The following is an 18,819-nucleotide window of genomic DNA, read 5'->3' on the forward strand; positions in this document are numbered from 1 at the left end:
TCTGTTCAATTATGTTGCAGCCACGTAAATCTTGAGTTACATTTGGAGTATTGTATTTAGGTCTGGAAACCACATTATGGAAGGATGTGGAGGCTATAGAAGAGCTTCACCAGGTGGACAAACATGGTTTCTCTGCAACTTCTGCCATCTTGAACAGGACCCTACCACCAAATACGCCTTTGCCTCCCTCCCACCCCCCACTCTCCACTTTCTGCGGGGATTGCTCCCTCCACAATTCCCTTGTCCATTCATCACTCCCCACTAATCTTCTTCCTGGCACATATCCCTGCAAGCGGAAGAAGTGCTCCACCTGCCCGTTCACCTCCTCCCTCACCACCATTCAAGTCCCAAACAGACTTCTAGGTGATGCAACACTTCACCTGCGAATTTATTGGGGTCATCTACTGTGTCCAGTGCTCCCAATGCGGCCTCCTCAATATTGGGGAGACCCAACGTAGATTGGTATACCATTTTGTTGTGCGCCTCCATTCCACCTCATGATGTTATATACATCTCCTTGAGGCGAACCATTTTAATTCCTGTCTCCATTTCCATTCTGATATGTCAGTCCATGGCCTCCTCTACAGCCACGCTGCAGTCACTCACCTTCTCCAGCTACTGACAATTTTCTCCCTACCCCTTCTCTCTTCTTCAATTCCTCACTCTAGCCTCCACTTACCTCTTCTCCTCAACCACCTATCACCTCGCCATGGTGCCCCTCCTACTTTCTTTTTTCCCCATGGTCTGCACTCCTTTAAATCAGATTCCTTCTTCCCCAGCCCTTTACCTTTTCCACCTATCACTTCCCAGCTTCTTACTTCAGCCCCCCTCCTCCACGCACCTATCTCCATCCTCTCCTTCACCTTATTTGGCCTCCCTCCCCTTTGCATTCCAGTCCTCATGAAGGGCAAAACATCGATTGTTTATCTGTTTCCATAGATGCTGTATGACCTACTGAATTCCTCCAGCATTTTGTGTGTGTTCTGGACAAACATGTAATGTTTTATTTGGAAAATTAGAGGCTGAAGAAGTAGCATGATAGATGGATATAAAATCATGAGAGGTATAGATGGAAAGGTAGCCTTTTTCTCAGGGAGAAAATGGATTTAAGGTGAGAGAGCTAAAGTTGAAAGGAGATTTAAGAGGAGAGTTCTCTTTTAAACAGATGGCGGAAGGTGGTTGGAATGCACTGGTGGAAGCCAACATGATAGTAATGTTTAGGAGAAATTCAGCAGGCAGGAGATGGAGCAATATACAGTGCCTATAAGAACTATTTCTCCTCCCCACCCCTGGAAGATTTTCTGTTTTGTTGTTTTACAACATTAAATCACAGTGGATATAATTTGGCATTTTTTGAGACTGATCAACAGAAAAAGACTCGTGTCAAAGTGAAAACATATTTCTACAAAGTGATCTAAATTAATTACAAATATAGAACACAAAATAATTGATTGCATAAGTATTCGCCCCCTTTAATATGACACCTCAAATTATCACTGGTGCAGCCATTTGGTTTTAGAAGGTATGTAATTAGCTAAATGGAGATCTGTTTTTGGAGACCTGTGTGCAGTCAAGGTGTTTCAAATGATTGTGGTAAAAATACACCTGTCTCTGGAAGGTCCAACTGCTGTTGAATCAGTATCCTGGCAAAAACTACACCATGAAGACAAAAAAAAAACACTCCAAACAACTCCACAAAAAGGTTATTAAAAAGCACAAGTCAGGAGATAGATACAAGAAAATTTCCAAGGCACTGAATATTCCTTGGAGTATAGTTAATCAGAGAACTGTGACTCAGGAGAAGATTTGTTTTCCAGCAGACAATGACTCCAAGCATAAAACCAAAACTACACAGCTTAAAAGCAACAAAGTTAATGTCCTGGAGTGGTCAAGTCAGAGTACATAACTCAGTTCAATTGAGACTTTTTGGCTGGACTTGAAAAGGGCTGTTCACTCATGATCCCCATGCAATCTGACAGAGCTTGAGCAGTTTTGTAAAGAAAAATGGGGAAAAATTGCAGTGCTGTGATGTTCAAAACTGATAGAGACCTATCCATACAGACTCAAGGCTGTAATTGCTGCCAGGGGTATATCTACTGAATACTAACTTGAAGGATGTGAGTAATTATGCAATCAATTATTTTGTGCCTAATAATTGTAATAAATTTAGACCAATTTGTAGAAATTTGTTTTCTCTTCGACACGGAAGAGCTTTTTCTGTTGATCAGTGTCAAAAAGGGCAAATTAAATCCATTGTGATTCAACGTTGTAAAACAATAAAACATGAAAACTTCCAAGCAAGAGGTGAATACTTTTTATAGGCACTGTAGACCATATGCAGACAGATGAGATTAGACAATGTATAATATACTTTGAAGTTTGAACTTCAATTTGATCATCACAGGCATTGTGGGGCCTGTTCCTTTGGTACTGTTCTGTTCAATTTTACTTGCAACTAATGACATGGAATAAATGAGCTAACATTTTTGTGTGCTGTTATGAAGACATTGTAAGTTCTTTTATGTGTTTCTAAGATAAACCAGGGTTTTATAGCGTGTTACAGATTGGAGTACTGAGTTTGTAAATAAATGGTTTGGTAGCTATTTCACATTCATGACAGCCAACTAGGCTTACAAAGGTAGTTAGCCTGCAGCACTCCTTGGTGAAGACACTGAAACCCATAAGGTAAAATTATTTGATTAATTATTTCTTGCCATGGTACAATACAAAAGGGAAAAGAGAAAATGTGAAGAAAAGAATACAACTCCATGTTAAAGGCTAGCATTTGTTTTTTGTTTACTGATTAATACTGAACATGTTGCTCTATTCTTTTCTGGTTACAGCAGTTAGATCCCCCTCAGAAGGACGAGCTCACTGGGGCTCTGGCTAATGTGGACCTTCAGCTTCGCAAGCTGGCAGAAATTCCTTGGCTGTGTCAACTGATCGAACCAAGCGATGATGAGGTAGGCTCAGAAGCAAACAAAGAATGTTACTGAATTGTTGATTTATAGAATGTGTTCAGTAGGCAACCTAACTGTTTGTTGCTTTTCCATTTTCTTTTCCTCCTGAAAGTGCTAAAATGGGGTTGGGTGAACAAGTGTAAGAAAGCATTTGCTGGTGTTAGTTAGGCCAAGACTCTTTAGTCTATAACAAAGGCCAAGACTTGTTTAGACACAAATCTGCTTCCCAACTTGACCCTGATGTCAACAGCATATGAATGTGTGGAATACTTTCCTCTGTGTCTAATAAACTGAAAGTTATTGCTGCTTTTCTCTTCATGTGTTCTTCACAGGGGCAATTGCTGGAATATTCCAAACGGACTCGTAGTGCCAAGTTCCGTCTTGTGTCAAAGTTAAAAAAAGAGAAAAATAACAAAAATAAGGAAACCAGAGGGAATTTGGGTTTGCCAGGTGTGTATGTGAATTCCGAATCTCATTTACTTCCATGTGTTTTGTCATTATCATCCCCTTTGCATATGTGTTTTCTAGTCATGTGAGAGATTCAAGTTCAGAATGTTACCCATGGTTTACTGTTTTGTACCACCTTTGATAATTGGTTGTCATTTTCCAATGGTCCATTTTAATGTTAGCTGTCTAACTAAGGCAAGGGGAATTCAAGGAAATTAGTACACTTCTACCTTTGTCTTCTCACAATTTGATGCCTTAAAACAGCATCATAGATGTTCTGATAAGGGGCACTAGGTAGAATTCCCAGTGATATGCTTGTAAATTAATTTATAATCATCAGTTGAGATAGTGAAGTAGAAGCCATGCTGTTTATCAGGATTTGTGTTCATAACAAGTGGTACCTATGTGTGTTTAGATGATGCAAGGGGAATTTAAAAACAATATGTTAATTATCTCAATGACTTTAATATATTCAGCCAGGATTGAGAAAATCCTGAGTTCTGTTCTTAGCTACAGAATTCTTAGAGACAGGAATTCTGTGAAGATTGAAATTGTGAAGACAGTCACTTGTGCAGTTTGAGCTTCAGATTTTAAAACTGACTGGGGCCTGTCAGACTTTCGGTGGACATGGAGGTCATTTGGGTTAACAGGCGCTTGGCAAAGGCCAATAAAAAGAAGTTGGATTTAAGTAGAGCATCCACTGTGGGAGTGGCTATGTGTGAGTGGACAGAGTTAGAATGGGAAACTGAGGCGTTGACGTAAGAAGTTCAGTGAGAAGAGGCAGATGCTAAGTTGAGGTTGCTGTCAAGTTTCACTTTCTTTGTCCATTAATGCCTAGCTAGAGTAGTGAGAATAGATCCAAGGTCAGTGGTGTGCTCCTCATGCAAGATGCAGGAGATCTGTGAAACCTCCAGTCTCCCTGATCACTACACCTGTGGGAAAGACCAACAAAGACAGACTCATTTCTTTCTTCACCCAAAATTCATTCAGAAACCCCTAGGTCCAATGAAATAAGAACAGTAAATGGTTTCTTCCGTAGATCAAGTGAATCAGTGGCATACCTGACAAATGAAGTTCTTCAACTCTGTTGCTAACTCAGGACAGATCATAGGTTATAGATTGGATGTTTTGCTTAAACACATACAAAATGCTGGAGGAATTCAGCAGTTCAGTTAGTATCTCTAGAGGGAAATAAGTGGTCAGCATTTCAGGCCTTCAACAGGAAGGGTCTAGGCCCAAAAAGTCAACTGTTCATTGACCTTCATAAATACTGCCTGATCTGCTGACTTGCTCCAGAGTTTAGTGTGTGTTGATCCACATTTCCAGCAACCGCAGTCTCTCATTTATCCGGGTGTTACTGCTGTCAGTATCTTGGTGAAATGTCATATGATTCTTATGTCAACATTATTTTCTTTGTCCAGCAGGATTATAGTCAGGCTGGAGGCAAGGCTGTTATTTTTATCAATTTGATACTGTAGCCTGGAGCTTCCCACTTAAAAGCATATATTTCATTTCAGCAACTGTGTCAGTTACCAGATTGGATTGCATGTTTACTGATTCAAAGTATCCTCTTGAAATTCTTCTTAAGAGATTAATTCTCCACTCTCTGAAATTTCTGTGGGCCTCTTTATTGCTAATGGGTGATGGTTATGCATTTCTCTTTGCCTTTGGGATTGTGGGTACTGAAGGTCGCGCTGCTCTTCGCTTTCCCACAGTGCATCAGTGGGGTACTGAGGAGGTGGCGGCCTGGTTAGAGCATCTTAGCCTGTTCGAATACAGGGACATCTTCATCGGACATGACATCCGTGGCTCAGAGCTCTTGCATCTGGAGAGGCGAGATCTGAAGGTACTGCGTGACATTCTCACTTCTGCATGAATGACAAACTAATATAGCCTGGGCTTATCCTTACTGTCTTCCTGCATTAACTTTCTGTGTGGGCTGAGATCACATCACTTGAAAGGTGCATTGAATCTATAACTTCTAAAGGAATTTGTAAATGATAGTTAGGAAAAGGGATAAGAAAATTACAATTAGGAAGTGCCAGAACAATTCATGCACTATAGTTTTCTATATGCTTAAACAGCTTTAGACAAAAAAAAACAAGCTAAGACTAAACAAAAAAATGGTGAAAGGAAGGAGGACACAATAGTTAGAGGGAATTTCTAAAATGGTACTAGAGGCAGCAACAATTTTATTGGTAAGAAGGGAGTTCCCTTTTATTTGAAAGGAAGCCTAATCTAAATTGAATTCCAGTCTTAAGTGTGGGAGTCAAACCAACTATCTGCACTGGGCTCCTTGAAGGCAAGTTCATTAGATGACAACAACTTGACTTGATTGACTCTGGATAATACCAGATTGATTATCTAGATGAGATCTCATTATCTTTATCTAAGAGCCAAGGTAAATACTTGGACTGCACTTTATTCCTCAGCCTTTTGCACAATAAAAAAAATAGATTTTTTTATTATTGTGGTGGGGAATGTATTATCAATTTGATGTGATGTCAGTGGCTGCCAAGCTTCTTGGGTATTTCGAACACTTCTTTTCCCCTTTGGTTGGTTAATATTTCTCAATATTAAACTCTAATCATTGTCTAATCTCATATCTGGGTAGATTTGCACTCAATGTTTTGTAACAAAAATGCTTAATTTGATACAGGATCACTCAGATTCATATAGTGATACAGTGTGGAAACCAGCCCTTCAGCCCAACACGTGCATGTTGAGAAGGATGCCTATCCATGCTGATCCCACTTGCCTACCTTTGGCCTATTTCCCTCCAAACCCTCACTGTCCATGTACCTGTCCAGTGTCATTAACTCTGTAATTGTATCCACTTCTACCACATCCTGGTACAGCTCATTCAAAGTACCTGTGACCCTCTTTGGGAAAAACTTACCTCTCTGATCTCCTTTAAACCTATTCCCTCTCACCTCAAACCTGTGCCCGCCAGTTTTAGACTCCCCTACATGGAAAAGTGACTACCCCATCTATGCCACTAATCATTTTATAAACCTCTGCAAAGTCAACCTCTAGCCTTCTTCGCACTGGAGAGAAAAAAGCTTATCCAGCTCTCTCTATAACTGTAGCCCTCCCTTTCAGGCAGCGTCCCTGTGAATTTTCTCTCACTTATTTATATCCTTCCTGTAGTGCAGAACTGCACACGATACACTATTCGCAGCCTAGTTTACCGTATGTAGAACTGTACCGATCAGAAGCAACCTAACTTTTATACCGTATGTGTACGTATTAGTATAGTGTTTGTCATGTTTTACTTGTGCACAGTTGCAATTCTCTATCAAAAAGATTTGTGCAGTATTTTTGTACAACGTGTTAGTATTTCTCAATTTACCTATCTGCCACACTAAGAACAGGAATTGTAGCAGGCCTTCTTCCTAACCTATTCTACCAGTCATTATAGGTGTGTTCATCCATGACATTATTATTATGAATAATCACAATTTGTAATAGTATTTTCATATTCAGCAGATACATCATTCCATGGGGTGCTACACTATGTTAAATGGGATAAATTCAGGACAAGTACAGGAGTTAAAAACAACCCATCAGTGAAATACTATGGGTCTTCAGCAAGTCCAGAATTACATTTGATACCATTCTTGAACTTTGCTGTTTGACACTCTGTAAAATTGTTGCCTGCTGGTCAGTGTATCAATTGCAGTTAAGTGAGGAATACAACACTGAATAGTGCTGAGCCTCTGGAGAACCAACAATATGGAACTAAAGTCATTGCAGGAATGGAACCCGGCCGTGGTCTTCTGCTGTAGCTCATCCGCTTCAAGCTTCAATGTGTGTGTTCAGATGTGCTCTGTGCACACCACTGTGTGTGGTTATTTGAACTACTGTTGCCTTCCTCTCAGCTTATATCAGTCTAGCCATTCTCATCTAACCTTTCTCAGTAGCGAGGAATTTTCACCCACAGAACTGATGCTCACATGATGTTTTTTTGTTTATCGCACCAATCTCTGTAAATTATAGAGAATGTAGTGCAAGAACATCCCAGGAGGTCAGCAGTTGCTGAGATATTCAAACCACCCCAATAATCATTCCACACTTAAAGTCACTTGGAACATATTATTTCCCCATTCTGATGTTTGGTCTGAACAACAGTTGAGGCTCTTGACCGTGTCTGCATGCTTTGATGCATTGAGTTGCTGCCACATGATTGGCTAATTAAGAATTTACATTAACAAGCAGCTGTGCAGGTCTTGTTAATAAAGTGGCCACTGAGTGTATATATGATTGAAGTACAGAAACCAACCTGCTGTAAGCATAGCTAAGTTATCCCGTATCTAATTGATCAATTAAAGCCTAGTGGCCCTGTCAGACCCAGTTTACATATTGGTGAGGAATTAAATAACCACAGGGGAAACCTCATCATCAATATTAGTTGAGTCCATTACAAGTTGAAAAGACAAAACAGAGTTGATGCACTTTTAATCACCTTCAGCCAGAAGTATCAAATAAATCATATATCTTGGCATCTTCTATTTCCCATAATCTCACACATTATTCTTGGCACTTTAATTCACCCTGCAAGATACCAAAAATAATGGGGTTGCACATACTAAATACAGCAAAAACTAGGGTCTTGAGAGTGTCTGGTTGTATTGCTTTAGCTATGGTCTAAAAACAGTTCAAGCGTTTGTTTCTCTGCAGCTGTAGACAGCCATCTGATAATATGGAAATTTTCCCACATATATCCAGCCTACAAAGACTAAGACAAATCCTGTTTGGCCAGTTACAATCCCATCAGTCTGCTTTCAGGCTTCAGCAAAGTGATGGGAGGATATTGATACCAAACCATGACATCTCCTCTGTACCTACTCCCAAGCACTTTAAACCTGTGCCCTCTTGTGGCAGCCATTTCATCCCTGGGAAAAAGCCTCTGACTATCAATGCCTCTCATCATCTTATACACCTCTATCAGGTCATCTCTCATCCTCCGTCGCTCCAAGGAGAAAAGGCCAAGTTCACTCAAACTGTTTTCATAAGGCATGCTCCCCAGTCCAGGCAACATTTGCACCATCCAAGTACTAGGCAATGAGTATTTCCAGCAAAAGGCAATCTAACCACTTCACAGGTAATTTTTGATGACACTACCATCAACAAATCTCCAATCATGAACTACTGGAAACTGTGTTGAGCAATGTAGGTCAGAGCTGGCTGACTAAATAGATTACAGTTACGTGGTTGACAGCAGTTCCAAAAACATTGAACGTGCAGAGCACAACATCCAGTTACCAGCTGCCCTGAACATTCATTGCTTCCACCATTGACACATTATGGCTGCACTGCTTAATGCTACAAAATGTATTGTAGCAACCCATCAAGGCTTCATTAATTTAATTCCCAAACCCACAACCTCTGCTACTCTGAAGAGCAAGGGCATTTTGGACAAAGAATACCACCATTCCCAGACATACTTTGATGACTTAATGTATTGTTGTTCCTTCATTGCCACAGCATCAGCAACTTGGAAAGACTTAGCTAAGCTTTGTGATCATCACATGAACCATCAAGGATCAAAAAGTTGCTATCAAAGGAAGTTAAAGTTATTAAATGGCCTTAGTTTTGTCCTCAGATATGTATCAGAAAGCCAGATATTTCCTCCAGGTTCTTCATGTTGTCAGCCAACTGCAATTATATTTTTCAAAAATTGCAAACTGCACTATCTGCCCTTTAAAGATCTGAATAAGCAATAAATATTGAATTCCCATATTAACTTTCCATTCAGAAAACCTACTTAAGCTTGCAATCAATAAATAGAACTGAATTATGCCATTTCATTTGGAATACCACTCTACCCAGCCGCTGCTAATTCTAATTCTTTTCAGAAAAGTTTGCTAGGAATATTACATTCAGAACAGAAATAGGAATAGGCTAGACTTTCATGTTCATCTAATTGTCTGAGCTAGCTGAGAAAAGTGATGTATAATAAGTTGTCTTTTCAGTAAAGATTTAACTATCAGGGGTATGTGCAAAATGTGCCACGTTTTGTCAGAGGGAGGCGGCACTGCTCTACCCCAGTAGAAATCAGACTGTATTTATCCAGTGTGTAACTGTGCAACAAGGGCTCTGCATGAATGGCGTAATTCTTTTCATCGGCATGCTACTCCGCTGGAAAGGCACTACTAATACAATGCTTGTTTTATACATAGCTACAACTACATGATCACATTCTGAATATGTACCTTATATGTAAATCTTTTCCATGACGCCAGAAAATGAATATTTGGACAGTGACCTGCACTGATCCCTGCAATTCTACAGTTGAGGCATTGAGTCACCGAGTACTATAGCACAAAAGCAGGCCCTTCGTACCGTTCAGTCCATGCTAACCTGATCCACTAGCTAGTCCCATCTACCTCCATCCAAACCATATCCCTACAAATCTCTATTATCCATGTACTTGTCCAAACGTATCTTAAATATTACAATTGAACCCATATCACTGGCAGCTATTCTAGACTCAGCTCACTCTCTGAATGAAGAAATTCCCTTCTTGTATCCCTCCAAAAGGTCTCCCCTCATTCTCCTGCATTCCAGGGAATAAAGTCCTAAACTGTTCAACTTTTTCCTGTAATCAGTCCTCAAGTCCCGGCAACATCATTGTAAATTTTCTCTACACTCTTTCAGGCTTACTGATATTTTCCTGTAAGTGGGTGACCAAGATTATACTTGGTGCTCTAAATTTGGCCTCACCCACATCGTGTACAACTTCAACATAACATCTCAACTTCTATATTAATTGCCCTAATTTATGAAAGCCAGTGTGCTAAAAGTTCTCTTTTTTACCCTATCTACCTGTAATGCCTCACCTCAGTATTTATCATTCACTGACTTAGCATGGTTTATTCTCCCAAAGTACAATTATCTCACACCACCTCTCTTGCCTCAGTCTGCATTAAATTCTGTGTGCCATCTTTCAGCACCTTTCCCCAGCTAGTCCAGATCATGCTGCAAACTTTGATAGCCTTCCTTGGTGTCGTCCACTTATCTACTGATTCAGTTTACCACATTATCATCTAAGTTATGAATATAGATGATAAGCAATATCAGACCCTGCACCAATCCTTGTGGCAAGCCACTAACAACAGGCCACCAGTCAAACAAACCATCTCCAACCACTCTCTGGTTTCCCCTGCTAAGCCAATATCGGATCCAATTGACTACTTCAACCTGAATGCCAAGCAAATTAACTTTCTCGACCAGTCTCCCATGCAGGACTTTGTCAATGACCTTGTTAAAATCTATGTAGACAATGTCCACCATCTTTTTTTCACCAGCCTTTTTAGTAACTTTCTTAAAGGCTATATAAGATTGATTAAACATGAACTAAAACACACAAAGCCATGTTGACTATCCCTAATCAAGCCCTGTTGATGCAAATACTTGTATATTCTAGAATATCTTCCATTGTTTTACCTATGATTGACGTCAGACTCACTGGCCTATAGTTCCCAGCTTATTATTAGAGCCGTTCTTGAACAACAGAAAAGAACATTATCTATCCTCCAGACCTCTGACACCTCACACATGGCTAAGGGCATTTTAAATATCTCTGCCTGGGCCTCACAATTTTTGCAATAGCCTCCCATAAGCCACATTGTCAGGCCCTGGGATTTATCTCAGTGCAACCAGCACCTCCTCTTCTGTATCTGGACATGGTCCATGACCTCACCACACTTTTGCCTCAGTTCTATACTCTCTCTGTCAGTCTTTGGAATAAATATAGATGAAAAGATTAATTTAAGATCTCGACGATCTTCAAGAGGACTGATTTTGTCCCTTGCTATTCTTTTGTTTTAATATACCTATAGAAACCCTTTGGATTCTCCTTCATCTTGTCTGCCAGAGCAGCCTCATTTCATCTTTTAGCGTCATAAAGTCATAGAAATGTACAGCACAGAAACAGACCCTACGACCCATCTAGTCCTTGCCAAACCATTTAATCTGCCTACTCCCAGTGACCTGCAGCAGGACCATAGCCCTCCATACCCCTGCTATCCATGTACCTTTCCAAAATTCTCTTAAAGGTTGAAATTTAGCTTGCATGCACCACTTGTGCTGAAAGCTCATTCCACACTCTCACTACCCTCTGAATGAAGGAGTTTGTCCTCATGTTCTCCTTAAACTTCACCTTTCGCTCTTAACTCTGTTTGTAGTCCCCTCAACCTCAGTGAAAAAAGCGTGCTTGCATTTACCCTATTTATACCCCTCATAATTTTGTATACCTCTATCAAATCTCTCAATCTTCTATGTTCCAAAGAATAAAGTCCTAACCTATCCAATCTTTCTTTATAATTCAGGTGCTTCAGACCCATCAACATCCTTGTAAATTTTCTCTGTACTCTTTCAACTTTGTTTACATCTTTCTGGTAGGTAGGAGACCAAAACTGCACACAATACTCCAAATTAGGCCTCACCAACTTCTTATACAACTTCAACATAACATCGCATCTCCTGTACTCAATACTTCGATTTATGATGACCAATGTACCAAAAGCTTTCCTTACAATCCTATCTACCTGTAATGCCACTTTCAATGAATTGTGGGTCAATATTCCCAAGTACAGACTCCTGATTTTCCTCAAGGGTTCTCCTGCATTTCTTGTACTCCTCAAGCACTTTGTTTGATCCTAACTGCCTGCACATGATATGCCCTTCTTCTATTTTCTTTAACAGGGTCTCAATATCCCTTGATAACAAAAGTTCCCTAGACCTGTTGGCCTTGTCTTTTATTCTAACATGAATATATAGATTCTGTACTCTCAATATTTCACTTTTGGATGCCTCTCACTTACCAAGCATCTTTGTACTGGGAAACAACATGTACCAGTCCACATCTGCCATTTCCTTCTGATACCACCAAAATTGTCCTTACTCCAATTTACGATCTCAATCCAAAGACCAGTCCTATCTTTCTCTTTAATTATCTTGAAACTGATGGAATTGCAATCACTGGGTCCAAAGTGTTTTGTGTGCACTTCTGTCACCTGCCCTGCCTTGTTCCCTGAGAGGAGGTCCAATGTTATGCTCTCTCTATTTGAACCTCTACATATTGATCAAGGGAACATTCCTGAGGACATTTGACAAACTATCCACAGTATGGGTGTCCCTGTCAATATGTGGAAAGTTAAAATCACCTATTATCACAACGTCATATTTACAACTGTCTGCATTCTTCTACAAATTTGCTTCTCTAAATCCCGCTGACTATTTGAACATTTATAATACAGTCCCATTGATCTGGTCTTCCTTTATTCTTATTCCACCCATATTGCCTCAGTAGACAAATCCTCTAGTATGTCCTATCTGAGCACTTTCATGAGATTTTTCCTGATGAAGAAGGATGCTTCTCTCCTTTAATACCACCCCTCAGTCATGTCTAAACCATCAGAACCCCAAAACATTGAGCTGCCAGTCCTGTCCCTCCTGCAACTAAGTCTTACTGATGGATACCACATCATAGTTCCACAAGCTGATCCAAGTTAATCTGGTAACCACTGTTCTATTTAAGCTCCTCTTTCCCATTCGTAACAAAGGGATGCTTTATTTCAAGGGAAGAAAGCTAATCAGTCATTTGAGATACACATTGAGTTATTCAAAAAGCTCTGTTACAGAAGAACTTAGGGGTGTAACTAGATCTTAGCTTCATATTTGTCTAGGAGTACTTAAAAGTACATTAATCATCAAAGTATATATCCAGAATACAACCCTGAAATTCGTCTTCCCGCAGGCAGCCATGAACAAAGGTAGACAATTGCAGTATCTTCATCTTCCCCACATAACAAGCAAAGAAGACTGATACTTTATTAAGTGGTTTTGGTGTAATGTTTGGTTGGTGAAGACTTGTACCAGTGGGATGTACATGGTCTCACCAGAGAGGAAGGCATTGCTTGCCATTCAGTCACTTTGGAGTAACGTTTCATCCATTTAAACCTATTTCCTTTACATGATATTTTTACTTCCTGATCTACTCTCTCATTAATACTGTAATATTTATGAAGTTAATTTACTCCCAGTAAAAACCTGTCTTCTGATCTGTGTTTGGCAGGACTTGGGGATAACAAGAGTGGGCCACATGAAGCGGATTCTACATGGGATCAAGGAGTTGAGCCGGAATACACCTGTCAGCGAAGTGTGATGTACATGTTCAGCTCATGTGTCAACAGAGCTACCTAAGCCTCCAGCCCACTGAACAGAGGATGAGAACACCTAGCCTTTAGCTGTATGTGTTTGCCTCACCTTCAGCTTATCAGAAAGTGTGGTGGTGGAGCATCTAACAAATAGCAATGTTATAAGTGGCCTTGTACTCAAATCTTATGGCCAAAAGAAAATGGGAACAAGCCTTAACCAATCAAACTAATGCTGGATTCAAGGAAAAATCTGTCAAATCAGAATGGAAGTTACCTCAAACATGGCACCCAGGGCAACCAGTTTGTTTGGATTGTTACGCTGAAAGTTAGCTCAGAGTAAATGGAGTGTAATTGGTCTAAATTTAATCATGGTCCCAACGAAGAGGGATCTTGTTTTTTCGACAAAGGAATATTCTACACAACAGTGACCTAATTTCTAAATTTCATTTATGAAAGGGACAAAACATTTCTTTCTTATAAAAGAAGAACATATATGGCCTAATGAAACTGTTACTCTCATCGACAGAAATTAACATTTAATGTTGTGATCTTTGAGAGTTTTTTGGATGTTTGTGGACTCCTACATCTTTCTCTCAACCCAGAATCTGTACAGAGTCCTTTTACAGAACAGAACTTGAAGAAGATGGGAATGCTATTACAGTGTCTTCCTGTACTGTTTGCCTTCAAAGCTCCTGCCATTACTGCATTGGTTTCTGTTGCCTAAACAGTAACTTAAGAGTATAGGGAGGCAGGAGCTCATGTCAATGCTCAGACTCCAAAAGTGGAGCTTTCAGTGCAACACTGCCAAAAAGGGTATTCAAACCCACCCTAACCCTTTGGAGTAAGCCTGGATGATATTGTCCTGGAGTGTTAAAGATGAATGAGAGTCAATTCTTGTACGTCTGGGAAGTAAAAGAATCAGTCCTGGGTTGACTGGAATGTGTGAGAATAATTTTAGAAGTGTTTGCAGTATGTGAGACTAATTTCAGAAGCATTACGAATGTATGAGAATGTGTCCTTAAAAAGAATTTTATTTTTACAACACTTCTGGTGATCTCAGGATGTCAAGAAACATATAATAGCCCATAATTTTGAAGCATGTCCCTTTTGTACTGTTGAAAATGCTAATAGCAATATCCCATGAATAGCAATTGATAACAGCCACAGACATTTATTAGTTGTGTCAGTTGAGGATCAATGTCGACTCGCACAAGAAGGAGAACTCTTCTGCACTTCAAATAAAGTCATGGACTGTAATGCCCAGCTGATAGGGAGCACTTGATTCTGACATCTCTTTTAAAATATCCCATCTTTAATAATGCAGCACTCTTTTAGTACTGTTAGAGTGCAGCCAACTGAGCCACAGCTGACACCTGGAGAATATGGAATGTGAAGTAGAGTAAATCTTAAATCATGTGAAGTATGGTGGTGAGTCCTGGAATGTGTGAGAGTGAATTAAGACTGGAATATGGGGCGGTGGGAGAAGAAAGTAGCGTCCAAAACACATTTGTTATGAACTCCCCGTTCTGTGTCTGTGGCACAGCAGCACACTTAACAAAGGCACTGCCATGTAGCAACGAAGTACCAGGTTCAGTGCTGTCCTTGGATGTCAACTCTGTGGGGTTTACGCATTCTCCCTGCGACCACATGAGTTTCATCTGGTTGCTCCAGTATCCTCCTGGGTCCCAAAGACATACAGTTGTTAGGTTAATTAACTGTTGTAAATTGCACCTTCATTATAGGTGAGTTATAGAATCGGGGGGGGGGGGGAGGAGAAGGGATGAGATTGTCAAAAGATTAACAAAAATGGAATTATGACTAAATGGATGGTTGATGGTGGACAGTAATTTTGTGGGATGTGTCCGTGCTATAACACATTTCACAATACACATCCTGTTGGGTTACATCTTTCTGCCAATTAGAAGGTTATTGTGGTTTAGAGCAAAACAGGTTGACCGAAGCTTTGGATCATTATGTATCTCCTTCAAGAGACACTGCTTAATCTTTCTGCTGTTCTGTTCATCCCTCAGCTTAGAAAAATGAAGCTGCTAGATGCCTGATTTCAGGACCAATGAGATCTTATGCCCAATTCAATTCACACAAGTTATTATTTGATAATGTCCTTATTTCTATATTTAGATTCTAATAAAGCCCAATCCCTCCATTTTTCTATATCTTGTGAACTCACTATTTTCCATTCGTTCACCATTTGCTTTCTCTCACCTTTGCCAACTTGTGGATTTCCTTACTCATTCACTATATTTCTTTTTAACAAGGATTTACTTAGCATCTAATCTTGGCAATTATTTAGCCCCTTAGTATCTTTCTTCAATTAATTGATAATCCATTCATTTCCAGATACTTCTTTGAAGGTCCTGGCTTCATTTTTTTCCCACTTTATAGGCACATTGTAAACACAAGCTGAATTCTTGAATACTACACACTTCATTGAAGAAGTGGAGGCAGTGCTATGGAGAAGACTTAGTGGAATTACAATGTTGGTACACTGATGATACATTAACAGGGTAAAAAAGGGTCCAATAGTGGAGGTTTATTTACTATTAAATGGAGGTATTGGCTGCATTTTTCTCCTTGATACTATTTAAAATAACAGAATAGCAGTGAAAATGAGGTGGAGATGCACACGTCTTAAATTTCCTCTCCCAATAGCCACCATTAGGTATCTTTATCTAAGGTTGCAGATTATGCTGATAAGGCTAAGGACCAGGATCGCTTTGAATTTTTTTGGAATCCATATGTCATCTTCATTACCGTGGGAAAAGAACTGCAGGCCAAACAAGTCTCCTTAACGATCTTGAACCTTGACCTCCCTCGAGACAAAAGGAAACCTCATAAAGTAGCGTTGTCTCATCTGTCTCCCTTATTTACATTGAGTGAAGGATGTTTTGGGGGGTACCATTGCAATATTTTTGGACAGAAACTTGTAATACATATCAAATAAATCTCAGACACAGAAAAATGATTTGAGATCAGAGAGATGTGAAGATATATATCATTATTGAAGAGATTGAGAGATCTGCTATAAGAGTTAAATGGGAAAATGAAGAAACATGGTACTTTAATTGAGCAAGAGAAGAATCAACAATCTTGTTTTGAGACCTTACGTTTTTGGTGCAGTGAACCCTGTGAGATTGCTTCCTATGTCCTTAAAAGACAGTAGGTTGCTTTAATTTTTCAGTCAACAACGAACTTCTGACATTTATGGTGAACGTATCTCTATTTTAAGGAAGACAGGAGGGTTCTGTTGAAAACAGTCCACAAGTCTCCTTAAAGGGAATCAGTGTTTGATGAATGCTTGCCCTTCAAGAGAGATTTGGCGCCTTATCTGAAAGTAAATCATAGCTTTATTCAAAATTCTTGATTAAAGGATGGTTGTAACATTATGTTTTAAGGTATACTAGATCTGTTTAAAGGGAGATAGCAATTCCCTGTTTGAAGGGTAACTGTGGCACTCTTTGAAGATAGCTGCTCCATGGTGTTGATATTTCTAAGTTACTCTAATAATTATGATAATTAGAATTATCTGACTGCTTGAATGAGAGCAGGTCTCACTGCACCACACTTTAACAAGTAACAGTTCCTTGTTACTAACCTCGCTCTCCCTTTGGAGAGAGCAGAAAGTAGATTGGGTTTTTTTTTTGGTTCTTTTCTGCCTTGTCATGAGATCTGCATATTGTATTTATTCTTAATTTATATATAAATATGGCTGTGACTGTATTTTTGTACATATTAATTGTCAATCGATGTACATATTTCCTGTAAATACAGTGGGATTGAATCCAATCTTCTAGTAAAATGTTTTTATTCTCATTTTCCTGTTCCTTGGAATTTTTTTGGATGTTTTTTGTATGGTAAATGGTGAAATATGAACCCAAACAAGTAAATATCTACCTAATACTTCTCTTTTTGTTAGTAGCGTTGAATTTTGCAGGATTTACTTTGTAAAACTAACCAGGAATCCCATTTTCCACTTGTTGCACAGAGTAACCATGCAAGAAGATTTTGGTTCATCCTGGTATCTGACAGAGATTCCTAGCCAATAATACTATTCCAGTCACTTGTTCACACACTCATCTCTTCACTCATTCACCCATTCCCTCCATTCACTTACTCCCACACCCATTCTTCACATTCATGTATACTCACGCATCTAAATGTTCCCATATTCACATGCTCTTACCTACACTCACTCACAAAGTGCTCTAGTTACTCCCACTCTACTCACATGTCCTAAACTAATTTACTTGCCCCTTTTCTCGCTCATGTATTACTGTGTACGTACCCATATGGTCCAGGACCCCTCTGGATAATGAACTGTTTACTGATAGATGCCTTTCTCATGTTGAAATGTGAAGAATCCATTTATTCTTGAGGAAACGTAGACAAAAAGATCAGTAAGCAACCTTATAAAGTTAATAAAAATAGTGCCTCTCTTCCCACAGAGTATGTTTCAAAGCAGAAACAATGATATTGTAAGTAATATCAACTAAAACTATGTATGACTGATCTCAAACTGAAAGTCAGAAACCACTCCAGGCACTTGACAAACAATAAAGTAGAATACTGATGAGCTTGATTTCTAGCTAATGATTTGGTTTCTTTCCTCTGAAAGGAAAATGCTTTCTGTTAAAATATTAATTAAGATTGCCTTTATCAAGAGCTGGATGGACCATTCAGGCTCTGTGTATATCCATTGGATGAAGATATTAGAATGTTTTGTAGCAATTGATAATTATATAATCATCAAGTGATAAAGGTAACAAAGTCCTTCACATTACAGACAACTGAGCATACTCATAACAATTCAACAAGAGGGAGGTGTTAACTAGCCCAGTAACAGAAGGCCTTTTAAGGACTATGGATTTTCAAAATGCATTTTAGACCTTAAGGTCTTTAAAATTTCACTGACACTCAGATTTCAGCCATCCATGTGTCTGTTATCATTATCTCTCTCTTGCCACCTTGCTCTTCAGCACAAGGCAGTTTGCCAGGAGGAAAGTTGTACGTAGATAATAAACAAGTCAGACAAATTGAAGAGTGGTTTATGGCATCCAGCCAGTTTACACACATCTTCAGAGAGGGATGAAATTTCACTCATTTCTGCTCAAAATATCTTACAAGAATCTGAATCGTATGGTGTCACATCTTGCTTGGGCCTGAAAGGAAGGAAAGTTTGCACACTCATTTTTCTTGTAGGACATCCATCGGACAGATTGAAACATAGCAAG

At 39.4% G+C, this 18,819-nt stretch overlaps 1 protein-coding gene across 6 annotated transcripts in view; it reads left to right on the plus strand.

Annotated features, from left to right (window-relative positions):
- LOC132380406 (diacylglycerol kinase delta-like) overlaps positions 1 to 17,401 on the plus strand; it is a 166,743-nt gene extending 149,342 nt beyond the window's left edge. For 4 of the 6 annotated variants that reach the window (XM_059949167.1, XM_059949183.1, XM_059949199.1 and 1 more), the window contains 4 exons: positions 2,844 to 2,963; positions 3,293 to 3,410; positions 5,096 to 5,253; positions 13,489 to 17,401. In XM_059949167.1, the coding sequence (XP_059805150.1) occupies positions 2,844 to 2,963; positions 3,293 to 3,410; positions 5,096 to 5,253; positions 13,489 to 13,578 (486 nt within the window). In that variant the 3' untranslated portion in view covers positions 13,579 to 17,401. The remainder of the gene's footprint in view (positions 1 to 2,843; positions 2,964 to 3,292; positions 3,411 to 5,095; positions 5,254 to 13,488) is intronic. The other 2 variants (XM_059949175.1, XM_059949190.1) reach the window with 2 other exon arrangements.
- Positions 17,402 to 18,819: the final 1,418 nt, after the last annotated feature.

Source organism: Hypanus sabinus, chromosome 2, assembly GCF_030144855.1.
Source record: "Hypanus sabinus isolate sHypSab1 chromosome 2, sHypSab1.hap1, whole genome shotgun sequence".
Lineage (NCBI taxonomy): Eukaryota > Metazoa > Chordata > Chondrichthyes > Myliobatiformes > Dasyatidae > Hypanus > Hypanus sabinus.